The 12,032-nt window shown below is 49.1% G+C and overlaps 1 protein-coding gene across 1 annotated transcript in view; it reads left to right on the top strand.

Annotated features, from left to right (window-relative positions):
- Window positions 1-12,032, top strand: part of GABBR2 (gamma-aminobutyric acid type B receptor subunit 2) — a 352,176-nt gene that overhangs the window by 288,645 nt on the left and 51,499 nt on the right. Inside the window, exon 13 of the mRNA XM_045470233.1 lies at window positions 7,326-7,448. Within this exon, the coding sequence (XP_045326189.1) occupies window positions 7,326-7,448 (123 nt within the window). The remainder of the gene's footprint in view (window positions 1-7,325; window positions 7,449-12,032) is intronic.

Here is a 12,032-nt window from a genome sequence, read left to right as displayed (position 1 = left end):
TCTTCCCTAGGCATGTGAAGGCTTCTGCACTCAGGGGCTCACCTTGCCCCTCTAGCAGGTCTTGAACAGGGCCAGCTCTCCCTCCTCCCTGGCCCACATCTGGTGCCCAGGAAAGCACACACGCATCCTTCGCTCATCCAAACTCGAGGAGTGCTGGCTGACCGCACTGCACGGATGTCCCCTTGTCCCACCCCCTGAGCACCTGGCCAACTGGTCACCTCAGGTTCCTCAGGTGTCTCAGGCTCCCCTGAGCTGCAGGGAGCCCATCAGTCAAGCCGTCTCAGCGTTCTCCTTAAAGCCTCCCTCTTCATGTGAGGTCAAGGAGGAAACATAACCATCCTCTCACTGTGGGGAGAGATCTCATAGCATCATGACACCTCTTTCCAAAAAGCCTCTTCTTGATTCAACCCCACCCCACCCCACCCCACCCCAGCACACACACACACACACACACACACACACACACACACACTTTTTAAACCCCTGACGTGGGTATAACCTGTTTACAGACCTCTCCTCTGCAGATCCTGCATTGTGCCCGTATCCCATTTGACAAAGGGCGCTGTTGTTCTGAGTCTTCACTCCAAACTTGCATTTGTCATTCGGTTGCCTGGTTATGAGCCCTGGCACCTGCAGCAGGCAACAAGGCACTGGGGCCAACAGACAAAGCAGGAAAGCAGCCTCTCTTCCCTTCTGTTCCCACCACCGACCTGCTATGGGTCTCTCAGCAAATGTCTTCATCTTTCTGGGCCTCCGTTTCCTTATCTGAAAAATGGGGCCATATCGAAATGGTCCTGTCTCCTGAGCTGTGATTCTGCCTGGTACCCAGTGGCCCCATTCATCCATCAGCCCCTCCACCTGCCAGGGCTGCTTGAGGAGCTGCTGTCCAGATGAGGGAGGACTGTCCTCTCTCCTCTACCCCCTGCGCCATACCTGGACCACCTAGGGAAACTGCAGGCTACATTTAGAGGGAAGAAAGAATCTGTCCCTGCCACCCACTGCCGATGTTCACTGGAAGGGCCCTCCCTCATGGGCCTCTGCAGTATTTGTGACAACTCCTTTCCATCTATAAAATGAGAATCCTGGCCACCCAGTCCTTCTCAGACCTAACTACACATTTCAATCAAATGGGAGCTTTAAACTCCAAGAAGCGACACAGCCCAGGCCAATGAAACCACCTCACTGTGGCTGGAACTGAGCATCAGGAGTTTTTAGACTCTCCCAGGTGATACTGATATACAGCCAGGGTAGAAGATCTCTGATCTGCCGGGGCCACTCAGAGTGTGGGCTGGACCAGCAGCAGAGACATCACCTGGGAGTTTGTTAGAAATGCAGATTCTTAGGGAGCCTGGGTGGCTCAGTAGGTTGAGCGTCTGACTTCGGCTCAGGTCATGATCTCGTAGTTCAAGGGTTCAGGCCCCTCATCAGGCTCTGTGCTGACCGCTCAGAGCCTGGAGCCTGCTTCAGATTCTGTCTCCCTCTGCCTCTGCCCCTCCCCCACTGGTTCCCCACCCCACTTCTGTCTCTCATAAATAAACATGGAAGGAAGGAAGAAGAAAGAAAGAAAGGAAGAAAGAAAGAAATGTAGATTCTTAAGCCCCACTCCAGCCCTAAGAATTAGGATCCTGGGGTGGAGGCCAGCCCTCCTAGCCATGCTGATGCAATCAAAGTTTGAAAAGGCTCCAAGTGACCAAGTGACTTCTGGGGCCCCTCCTGCGCTGTGGCTGTGGTTAGAGACGCTCTGCCATTTACGACAACTCCATCCTGGTTTTGAAGAATCACAATGTTGATTCCTTTGTGTCAATATATGATTCATCCATATTGTCATCTGTAATCAAGAACCAGCCTTTATTTTCCATTACTCATGTGATCGCTGAGCAAGAACACTCCAATTGTCTGGCAACAATTGACAAAACACGTCAGGGAAGGCTTCAGAGTTTAGTTGTCTGAAAGCTACACGGAGGGCGGAGCTGGGATGTAGCCACACCTTGCTGCACGCGCTGCCGGAGCCGGGAGACTCGCTGGCTGGGCGGCTGGGCAAACAGAACGCAGGCTGCTGGGGGGCCAGGCACCCCAGGAAGGGGCTTATCCGACATACCGCCGAAGGCTTTGTGTACAAGGTTTGGTCACCCGTTTTGTCTAGTACAAAAATGACTAAAGCCAGATGAGCACGCTGTTCCAGGGTGAGAAACTTTTTCCTCTAGTTTTGCTTTCTAGGCATTTTCCAGAACAGGTTTGCAGTGCTGCCCCCAAGCATCCCTTATCAACAAATAAGAGGAGGTAGAAGAGAAAGCTATGCCTTATATGGATTAAAAGCTCAAGTTCGGCAACCAGATGGTCTTAAAAGGGTTGTGGCAATTACAGGTCAAAACTAGGATTGGATTCTCCATGATTCCGACCTTTTATATAGCCAAGGTTGGTTTTTATTGTTGTTGTTTTATTAGGTTTTTTTTTTTTTTCAGTTTAGACTTATTTGTAAGATGGACCCTTTAACTTTTTTACCGACACGTATACTAGATTTACAGAAGTTTGTAAGTGCAATATACACTTTTCTGCATAGTCTTTTTGTCCTTTTCTTCCCTCCCTGGCTCCCGCCTCCTCTCCCTGCATCCACAGTGGCATGCCCTCCCAGACACACAAGCATAAACTTCACCGCATATGGCCACATTTTTTAAAGACGCTAAAGGAAAAGGAGCTTATTAAAGGATATACTGGCATGCAGTGACTTATTGCTTCCAAATCTGATATTTTTATAGCATGTTCTAGTTTTTTCTAAAACTCAATCATACAATCTTGAATTGGGAGACTTAGTGCAGTTTTTATTCTGCCTCTTACTAGGACCAAATTGAAACATTGAGACAAGAGCAGTAGGTCAGAGATGAGATGTTTTGTTCCGGAGGCAGATTTTTTTTTTTTTTTTTTTTAAGACAAAGAAAGTTCACGGGGCGCCTGGGTGGCTCAGTCGGTTAAGCGTCCGACTTCAGCTCAGGTCACAATCTCGCGGTCTGTGGGTTCGAGCCCCGCGTCGGGCTCTGTGCTGACCGCTCAGAGCCTGGAGCCTGCTTCCGATTCTGTGTCTCCCTGTCTCTCTGCCCCTCCCCCGTTCATGCTCTGTCTCTCTCTGTCCCAAAAATAAATAAACGTAAAAAAAAAAAAAAAAAAACTTAAAAAAAAAAAAAGACAAAGAAAGTTCACTACAGAGGCGCCTAGCTGGCTCAGTCAGTGGAGCATGAGGCTCTTAATCTCGGGGTTGTAAGTTCGAGCCCCACGATGGGTAAGTACTTAAAAAACCTTTCTTTTTAATTAAAAAAAAAAGGAAGCTCGCTACCAATATAACTTGGTTCTGTTGCAGACAATGACATGGGCACATCACCTCAGATCTTCCTGTGGACTTAGCTTTGGCAAAATGCCGAGAGACGGTTTTTGGCAGCTTCACCAGGGAGGACCGGTTACCTGAGTGATATGCTGTGTACAACTCCAGGAGGCACCTTTCATTTTGTATTCCCCCTGGAATGGCATCCCTGGAACTAGGCAATGAGTTGATCCTAGCAGAAGGCCAATTCGAATCAGTCAAAATATCTGAAGTCTCTTGAAGAAATAAAGAAATGCTCTTTTCTGTAAACCAGGAGTCAGACAACTATTTCTGTAAAAAGCCAGATAGTAAATACGTTAGACTTTGCAGGCCACAGAGCTGCTGTCGCAACCACTAAACTCTGCTGGTGGAGAATGAAAGCAGCCCGAGGGAATGGCTGTGTTCCAATAAAACTTTATTTACAAAAACAAGCAGTGGGCCAGATCCATGGTTTGCTGACCCCTGCTCTAGACAACAGTGGAAAGTGACATTTAATAAAAACAGCCAACCGCTGTTGAGCAGTTATAGTCAGACAGACTTTGGTAATCCAGTGTCGTTTGTGTGGTTACTGCTTCCATTTGGTAGATGAGGAACCTGGCTCAGAGGGGTTAAGAAACGTACCCAAGGCCACACGGTTAATTAGTCAGAGTCACACTCAGATCTGATTCCAGAACCTGTGCTCAGTCATTGTTACTGTATGCCTTTGCACTCAGGGACAATGGACACTGGTAGCCTCCTAGCTTCAGAGAGAGAGAACTCAGTGTGATGGCATCAGTGTGCACCGACATAAAAGTGTTGCGCACGTTCAAGGTCACTGCCTCCTCGAAGGTAGACTGTGGGAAGAGTCGTAGACCTTTTGTCTCACAGACCCTGTGAGACATGCTAGCGCTTGCTGGTGGGGGAGTTTTGGGGAGGGAGAGCGGACTCGAGACTGAAGCCAGCCACTCCGCCTACCTGCTATTTATGGCACCAGCGTTCTCCTGACCATCACGGTGTCTCTGAATCAAGCCTCCTCCCTGCTTACCGGGACAACTGTCTCAGCTCCTAACTGGCCTCCTCCTGCAGGCTCCCTGCCTCAGGTCTACCCCTCCGGGCTGCAGAGAGCTCCCCATGACTCTACTGCTTAATGATGCTTCAGCCTCCAGCAGCCCCCTGTCATGCAGGCTTTCCACCTCACTAGCCCCCTCTCTAGCCACCCCCACCCACCCCACTCACACAAAATCTCTCACAGAAAGGTTAGGGTGTTTCAAACAAAAGAACCAGCACCTACAAAGGTCTGGAGGGCAAAAATCACAACTCTGCCAGAGACTAGGGTGTGGTTAAGCATTAACAAGTCCGTGTGTTGGTGGGGGGGGGGGGGGTGGAATAGTTAGGCCACTCTTGGGAAAGGCTTGAATGCCAAGCAAAGGAGTTTGGCTGGATTTATCCTCCCCGCCCCGGTGAGGGGGGGGGAGGGGGGGTGGTGATAGAAGAATCCTGAAGCAGGGGCGATGTGATGCGCTCACTCCCCTGAACCAGCCCCTCAGCTCTCCCAGCTGCTTCTTGTGTCTGACATTCCCTTCTCCCCAGTGGCCCCCAGCAACTCCTCTGTGAAGCCACCTCCTCTCCTCCCGGTACCCTCTTGTAATCATCCCTGGCAAGTCTGTCTGTCCTCCTAACCCTGGAGGGCAGCACCAGGGTCTGTCCATCTCTGCATCTCCAGTGCCCAGCACAGGGCCTGGCCCTGCATGGGTGCTTAGGGCATATTTTCCTGGGCCATCATCCATCAACCAGTGCCTATTGAGCACTTTTCCTATGCCAGGCCTCAGACAGGCACTAAGAATACAGTGATGAGCAAAACCAAGTCATACAGAGTTCACAGTCTACAAGGGAGTAGGGATACAAATCAAATGATCCCATATATATAGGTGAAGTTGTAACTGTCGTAGGGGCTCTGAAGACTAGGAATGTGGCCATAAACTCCAGTGAAATGTCCCCCAGCCTTCTAGCAAGGGCAGGGAGAAGAAGGTGCGTTCCCTGAAGGGTTTGGAGGCTGTCAGGTGGGGAGGGTGGGAACCTGCAGCAGGAGATGCCCCGGAGGGAGTAGAACCTGGGCCCTGGGCAGGAGACAGTGACCTTGAACTTACAGTGCCACTTCCTCCTGGCCTCTTTCTGAGAGCTCATTCATTCTTTCCCCCAAACCTTCCCCAAGAAGGTCTGAGAGCCAGTCCCTGTATCAGACACCGGGGCACAGAGGGGAGACGAGCTGGTCCCTGCCCCCACTCAGACCGGAACACATCTGCAGCATACACCCTGTGCAGGGCGTGCCTGGGTTCACTGAGAAGCACCTCGGGCTCGGTGCTGAGAAGGGTGTAGCAGGAAGGTGGGAGAAGGACCTGCCAGGGTCCAGCACAGTGTGGGCACCTGCCTGCGGGCTCCAACAGCCCTGGGTGAGCGTTAAGTAGGGAGGCGCCTTCCAGCCTGTCCCCCGCGTCCTCAGCTCCCTGGGCATGTCTTCCTTATGCCCCAGTTTCTCAGGGCTAGCAGGGAGTTGCCTAGTTCCCCAGAGAGCAAGGGTTAAGCTGGATTTCTATAAACCATCAGTGGTTCACTGAATGCTTCTAGAAAACCTCAAAGAGGGGGGCTTTACCAGTGCCCAGTCCCCAGGTAAAGCGGTTTGGGTGGATTTGATCTCTTTGGCAGGAACTCAGCAATACATTTCTGTTCTTCTACAATTCGGCAACAGAGAGACCTCTTGAGTTTCTATTTCTCTTTTTAAAATGGCTTTAATCATTAAAAGCCAGACCTGGTGATATTTCTTAAGCTTCTGCCTCAGTTTTGTTTGTTTTTCTATAGCCTCTTCCCGAATGATTTCATCACATGAGCTTTGGGGGGAGGAGGCACATAAAGGTGCAATGAGTGAAATACAGGTTGTCTTTGGTGCTGGCCGCATTTGTCCCCAGGGCCAGTCCCCGTCAAACAGACATAAAGTGGGGTGGGAATTTCGCAGTGTAATAAAGATATCCCAGGCTGCAGAGAGGGATGGAAATTATATTTCTTCTTTTTATATTCCTTCATCGCAATTCAATCTATCAAACTTTTAAGTGTCTACTGCTTGCCAGGCCCTGCTTGGTACCAAGGATGCACAAAAAATAAAATTGGCTTCCCTTCTGTTAGGGTCTCCCCAGTTTACTGAGGAGGACAAACATGTAACACAATATAGCATCTGGTCACTATAGCATCTGGTTTGTGCTATAAGTGTTTGAGGGTGTGGACTGCAGAGAAAGGAGGAGCTTGGTTTAAATCTGGACTTCACCTCTTACTAACTATATTACACTGAGCGAGTTACCTAGCCCCTCACAAACCTTGGTTTCTTCATCCATAAAATGGGAATAATAATAGTATCTGCCTTTGTAAGAGATCATCTATGTAACCCATTAATCAACCTAGAGGCAGGCACAGAGTAAGTATTCATTAAATATTAGCTATTCTTCTCCTTGGTGTTACTATTGTTACTTCTGGTAAGTATGTGAACAAAGTGCTATGGGAGTGATTAATTCTGCTGTGAGAGTTACAGGGGACTTCACAGAGGAGGTGACAATGGACCTGGGTCTTTCGGGATTATTAGGAATTTGCCAGACAGAAAGAATAGGATGTTTCAGATAATAGAACTGGCACCTACAAAGGCCTGGGGGTGGGAGTTGGGGGGAGGGGGGGAAGGGAAAGCGGTGAAAATCACAGCAGGTCCAGAAACTGGGTGTCATCAAACTAAGTGCACATGTGTGTTCTGGGGAGTGGTCGGACCAAGCTCATGAAAGGCCTTGAATGCCAAGCAAAGGAGTTTGGCTAGATTTATCCTGCAGGTGATGGAAAGTCCTGAGAGATTCTAAAACTGAGGGTGACACGATGCTGTCACTCCCCTGAGGCAGGGCCTCAGCTGCTATTCGGGAACCTCCCTCACGTCTGCTCCCTTCTGCCCCTGCCCTGCCTGCAGATCATCAAGGACCAGAAACTGCTGGTGATTGTTGGGGGCATGCTGCTGATCGACCTGTGCATCCTGATTTGCTGGCAGGCTGTCGATCCCTTGAGGAGGACTGTGGAGAGGTACAGCATGGAGGTAAGCGCCGGCCCCAGCCAGAAGGAGGCTGGAAGGCTCGCGAGCTGCCACAAGCGCTGGGACAGGGAGGCGGCACAGCTCCCTGGCTGCCCAAAGTGCACTGCTTAACAAGAACTCAAGGTAGTTATGGGGGAATCTTCACAGCTGCACAAGGGCCCACGTTCCCTGTCAGAAACTCCTCATTTAGTTCTGTTTCCTTCCATCTGAGACCTATTTCAGAAAGGCCAAATAGAAAGTCTTCACTCCCGTGGAAAAAAAAAAAAAACAAAAACAGTGAAAGAATTGTCTAGTGATATTAATACATGCAGAAATAAGAAATGTTGGGCCCTTGAAATGAGTATATTCTCTGCACATTGCAGAAGCCCCCATTTGCATGATCCGTTGGTCCAGAAATGAGACTGCGTTCCAACCTCCCTTATAGGAAGTTCCCTAAGGAGTGCCACTAGGGAGCAAACATCCTGATAGCTCCTTCTAGTTACCATATGATTTTCCAGGTGGTAAGTGCTGTTAACGTAAAGAACCTTACATAAAAGTACTGTTAAGTGTGTATTGTAATAGTCTTGCGTTCGGCCTTGCCCTTTACTCACACTGGTCTTCCCAGGGTGCTCCAAATTAGGGAAGTTCAAGACCCTTTGGAAGTGGTGGTTTTGTTGTCTTGCTGTTAGAGCAGTTAAACTTGCCTTGGTGGGAGAGAGCTGGGCTCGAATGGCTTGAAAGCTGTGCGGTGCATGGTGATCTGCATACAATGTAGCAAATTCTGTTGAGAGACCTGGAGTTTGCATCCTTAGAGAAATCTTTTTGCGGAATGTAGTGCGGATTCTTAAACTAACGTGGAAATAGTCGTTTTAGGCACTGGGGACAGAGGTTTTTACCCTTCTGGACAAGAAGGTTTTCTAGCACATAAGACGCCCAGCTTCATTTGTAGGGGAATACATAGAGGGTTTACTCGGCGCAGGGAGAAGTCACGAAGCTGGAGCCGTGTTAGAGGATGCTATTCTGTGCCAGTGGGCTTGCAGGAGAGAGCTTTAGGGCTGGGCTTGCATATCCCGGCCTTCCAGCCTCACTTTGGAAGGAAGCAGGACTCCAGAGAGGCACAGCCAGGACTGCCAAGGAGGATAACCTGGACACGGACCGTACCCATAGCCAAAAGGGCAGGAGGTCAGAGGCAGACAGACTGTTTCCAGAGGGGAGGTGGCACCTGGTCACCACTCATGGTGCACAGTTGGCAAAGTTCACCCCGGGGACTTCCTCATCCACTGCCAGGACAGGACCTGGAAATCCAGACAGGATGTCAACAGGAGGAAGAACCGTCATGGCTAAGCGGGCCTCCCGGCTGGGGAGAACCGGATTGGGTGCTAAACACAAGCCCTAATGCCAATAATGGCAACAGCAATGACGGTGATGGCTAGTTCTGCGTGTTAACTCACTAGATCCTCCCAATAATTACAGAACAGGTGATCTCCTCAACCGCATTTTAATGATGAGGAAACAGAAACCCGGAGAGATTTAATTTACGCAGGTTACCTAGCAGGTTAGCGGCAACACCACGAACTACCCTCTCATGCATACCCTACCCTGCCTTTCAACACACAGATGGCACTCTGTGGGGTTTAGGGTTTAGGGGCTCTCGTAGACCTTTGGCCATCAGCACAGGTCTGTGAAGTGGGCAGGGCAAGGGAGCGTTTTCAGGTCGTGCAGATGAGGGCTCAGATTAGAGTGCAGTCCAGAAAAGTGGGGGGTGGCTGGCGGGGGGCGGGGAGGGGGGCTGGGGCAGGATGTCACGGAGGGAGAAAGCAAGTCAGGCAGAGCCAGCCGGAAGACCTGGATCTGGGCGGGTGGACAGAGGCCAGACCCTGCTGGCTTGAAGCCTAGCCGTGGGTGGCTGGGGAGGCGGGGCATTGCTACCTCCACTGGAGGTTAAAGTGGAGGCCAGGTACGCACTAGGGGTCCCCCAGGCTGTGGCCGTGGCAGGGAGAGGCCGCAGGGCTGGCGTCAGCCTGAGTCAGCAGACTCCGGAAATAGATCCGGGAAGCCTGTCCCCCTGGACCCTTTAAAGGAGATCAACCTTGTGCAGTCCGATCCGTGTTAAGTGACAGTTTGCTATCACTGACCTTACCTTTCTTCCTTCCTTTCTGAAACAAGTACTGAGGCTCTCAATGGCTCTGTGCGGAGAATTGCGGTCCATTTGCGACCTTTCGGGGCATTGGGTCTCAAAGGCAGGAGCTGTGGGGTGCCATGGAAAAGCCTCACTGCGTAGATGAGGAGACTGAGTCTGGGGACGGGATGTTCCTGCCCAGGGGCATCCAGAGTTTCCAAGGTGGAGCCTGGAGGAGAGCCAGCTCCCTGGCTCTCTGCCCAGAAATTCCGTCTCTGTGTTTCCCTCCAGGTATCTGCTGAGATTTCTCTCTGAACCTTTTCTGGCCTGCTCCTCTTTTTCTCCTCTTATTTTAGGGTTGCCCTGTCATTCTGTTGCCATGGTAGCAGAACCCTTTGATTTGTCGACCCACAGCCCTGTAGGCTTATTGTCGGTTTTCAGCACCAAGCAGTCGGTTGATTTCTCTCAGACCCTCCTCTGTCGGACATAACGTGGTGGTTGAACAGTGTGCCTGGGGGATGAGGTGTTCTAAATTCTCCTTCAAGGGGCTGTTTTTCCCAGGACCCCCCAGTGAGAGAGAAAGTCTTTGCTTGGGGGAGAAGTGATCAAAGATCTTTGTCGTCTGTCCCCACCTCCCCTCACCTCTCTTGGATGGCTTCGGTTGTTCTGAACACTCTGAACACCTCAGGATTTCAGTCATAGGCCTTGCTCTGTGTTACACTTTCAAGCCTTTGCCCGTGCTGTCCCTGCTTCCAGAACCTTCTCTGATAAGTAAATGAACTTCAGTTCCAGGCCCCTGTGTTATCTCTACAGGGATGTGTCCCTGAGATTCCTGGGTCTACCAGATTTAAGCTCCTGCTCCTCCCCCACTCCTGTCCCTAGCTTCCTGACATTTCCCCTGTCGGGACACTTAGTGTGCTGTTTGTCTTTGCTGAGTGCATCCCTGCCCCTACCGCTGCTGGACGGCCAGCTTCTCCAGGACAGAGCCAGGTCAGAGAGAGAGAGAGAGAGAGAGAGAGAGAGAGACACACACACACACACACACACACACACACACACTGCCCAACCAGTACCTCTGCACACAGAGGTAAGCACGGTAGCCGTGGCCCTTGATCTCATGGCCCCCACAGGCTAGTTGATGGGCAGACAGCAAACACGGAAAGAAGCACGATCACTTTAGATCACATAGCATATTTAGATTCTGATAGCAGTTAGAAGTAAATTAGCAGGATGAAGAGTTGGCAAATTATGGGAAGAACCCCGCGGGGGAGATTCTCCCAGTGAGAGCATGTGCAAGTGTCCGGAGAATGAAAATCTGATTCTGGAGTCCTACTGGAGACGTCCCAGCTCCACACCCTTATTCATTTCCATGCAATAAATATTTATATGGCACTTGTTACGTGCCAGATCGTATTCTAAGCATAGAATGTATGATCTATCTATCATTTTTAAAATTTGGATACTTAATAGACTTTGTTGCTTAGAGCAGTTTTTGGTTTACAAAAAAGAAATTAACGAAGTACAGGGAGTTCCCGCATACACCCCACAGTTTCTTCTATTAACATCTTGCATTGTGTGATATATTTGTTAACAACTGATGAATCAATATCGATTCATTATTATTTACCAAAGTCCAAAATTTATCATTAGGTATGGTTCACTCTTTGTGTTGCACATTCTATAGGTTTTGCCGAATGTAAAAGTCATGTGTCCACCATTACAGCGTCATACAGGAAGGACAGTGTCACTGTCCTAAATATCCTCAACACTTTACCAACCGCTGGTAACCACTGATCTCTTTATTGTCATGATAGTTTTGCCTTTTCCATAATGTCATATAGTTGGAATCATGATAGGTGGCCTTTTAAGACTTTAAGTTTCCTCCATGTCTTTTCACGACTTGGTAGCACATCTCCTTTTATCACTGAATAATATGCCATTGTATGGATATACCATGGTTTGTGTATCTATTTTTAATAGATAACATTGTCTTGCAAAACAGAAATTTTTTACTTTAATAAAGTCCAGCCTATCCTTTTTTTTTCTTTCATTGATCATGTTTTTAGTGCCATATTTAAAAACTCGTTGCCAACCCCAAGGTCACCTAGATTTTCTCCTGTTATCTTTCAGAAGTTTTATAGCTTTGCATTTTTCACTCAGGTCTACGGTCCATTTTGAGTTAATTTTTGTGAAAAAATACAAGGTCATTTCCTAGATTCATTTTTATGCATGTGAATGTCTTGTCGTTCCAGCACCATTTATCAAAAATACTATCCTTTCTCTATTGCCTTTGTGTCTTTGTCACAGATCAGTTGACTATATTTGTATGGGTCTATTTCTGGACTCTCCGTTCTGTTCCATTCATCTATTTGTCTCTTCTTTTGCCAATACCACATTGTTCTGATTACTATAGTTTTATAGTAAGTCTGGAAGTCAAATAGTGCCTGCTCTCCAACTTTATTCTTCTTCAATATGGTATTGGCTATTCT

Source organism: Leopardus geoffroyi, chromosome D4, assembly GCF_018350155.1.
Source record: "Leopardus geoffroyi isolate Oge1 chromosome D4, O.geoffroyi_Oge1_pat1.0, whole genome shotgun sequence".
Lineage (NCBI taxonomy): Eukaryota > Metazoa > Chordata > Mammalia > Carnivora > Felidae > Leopardus > Leopardus geoffroyi.
This window is presented reverse-complemented; position numbering and strand designations above follow the sequence as displayed.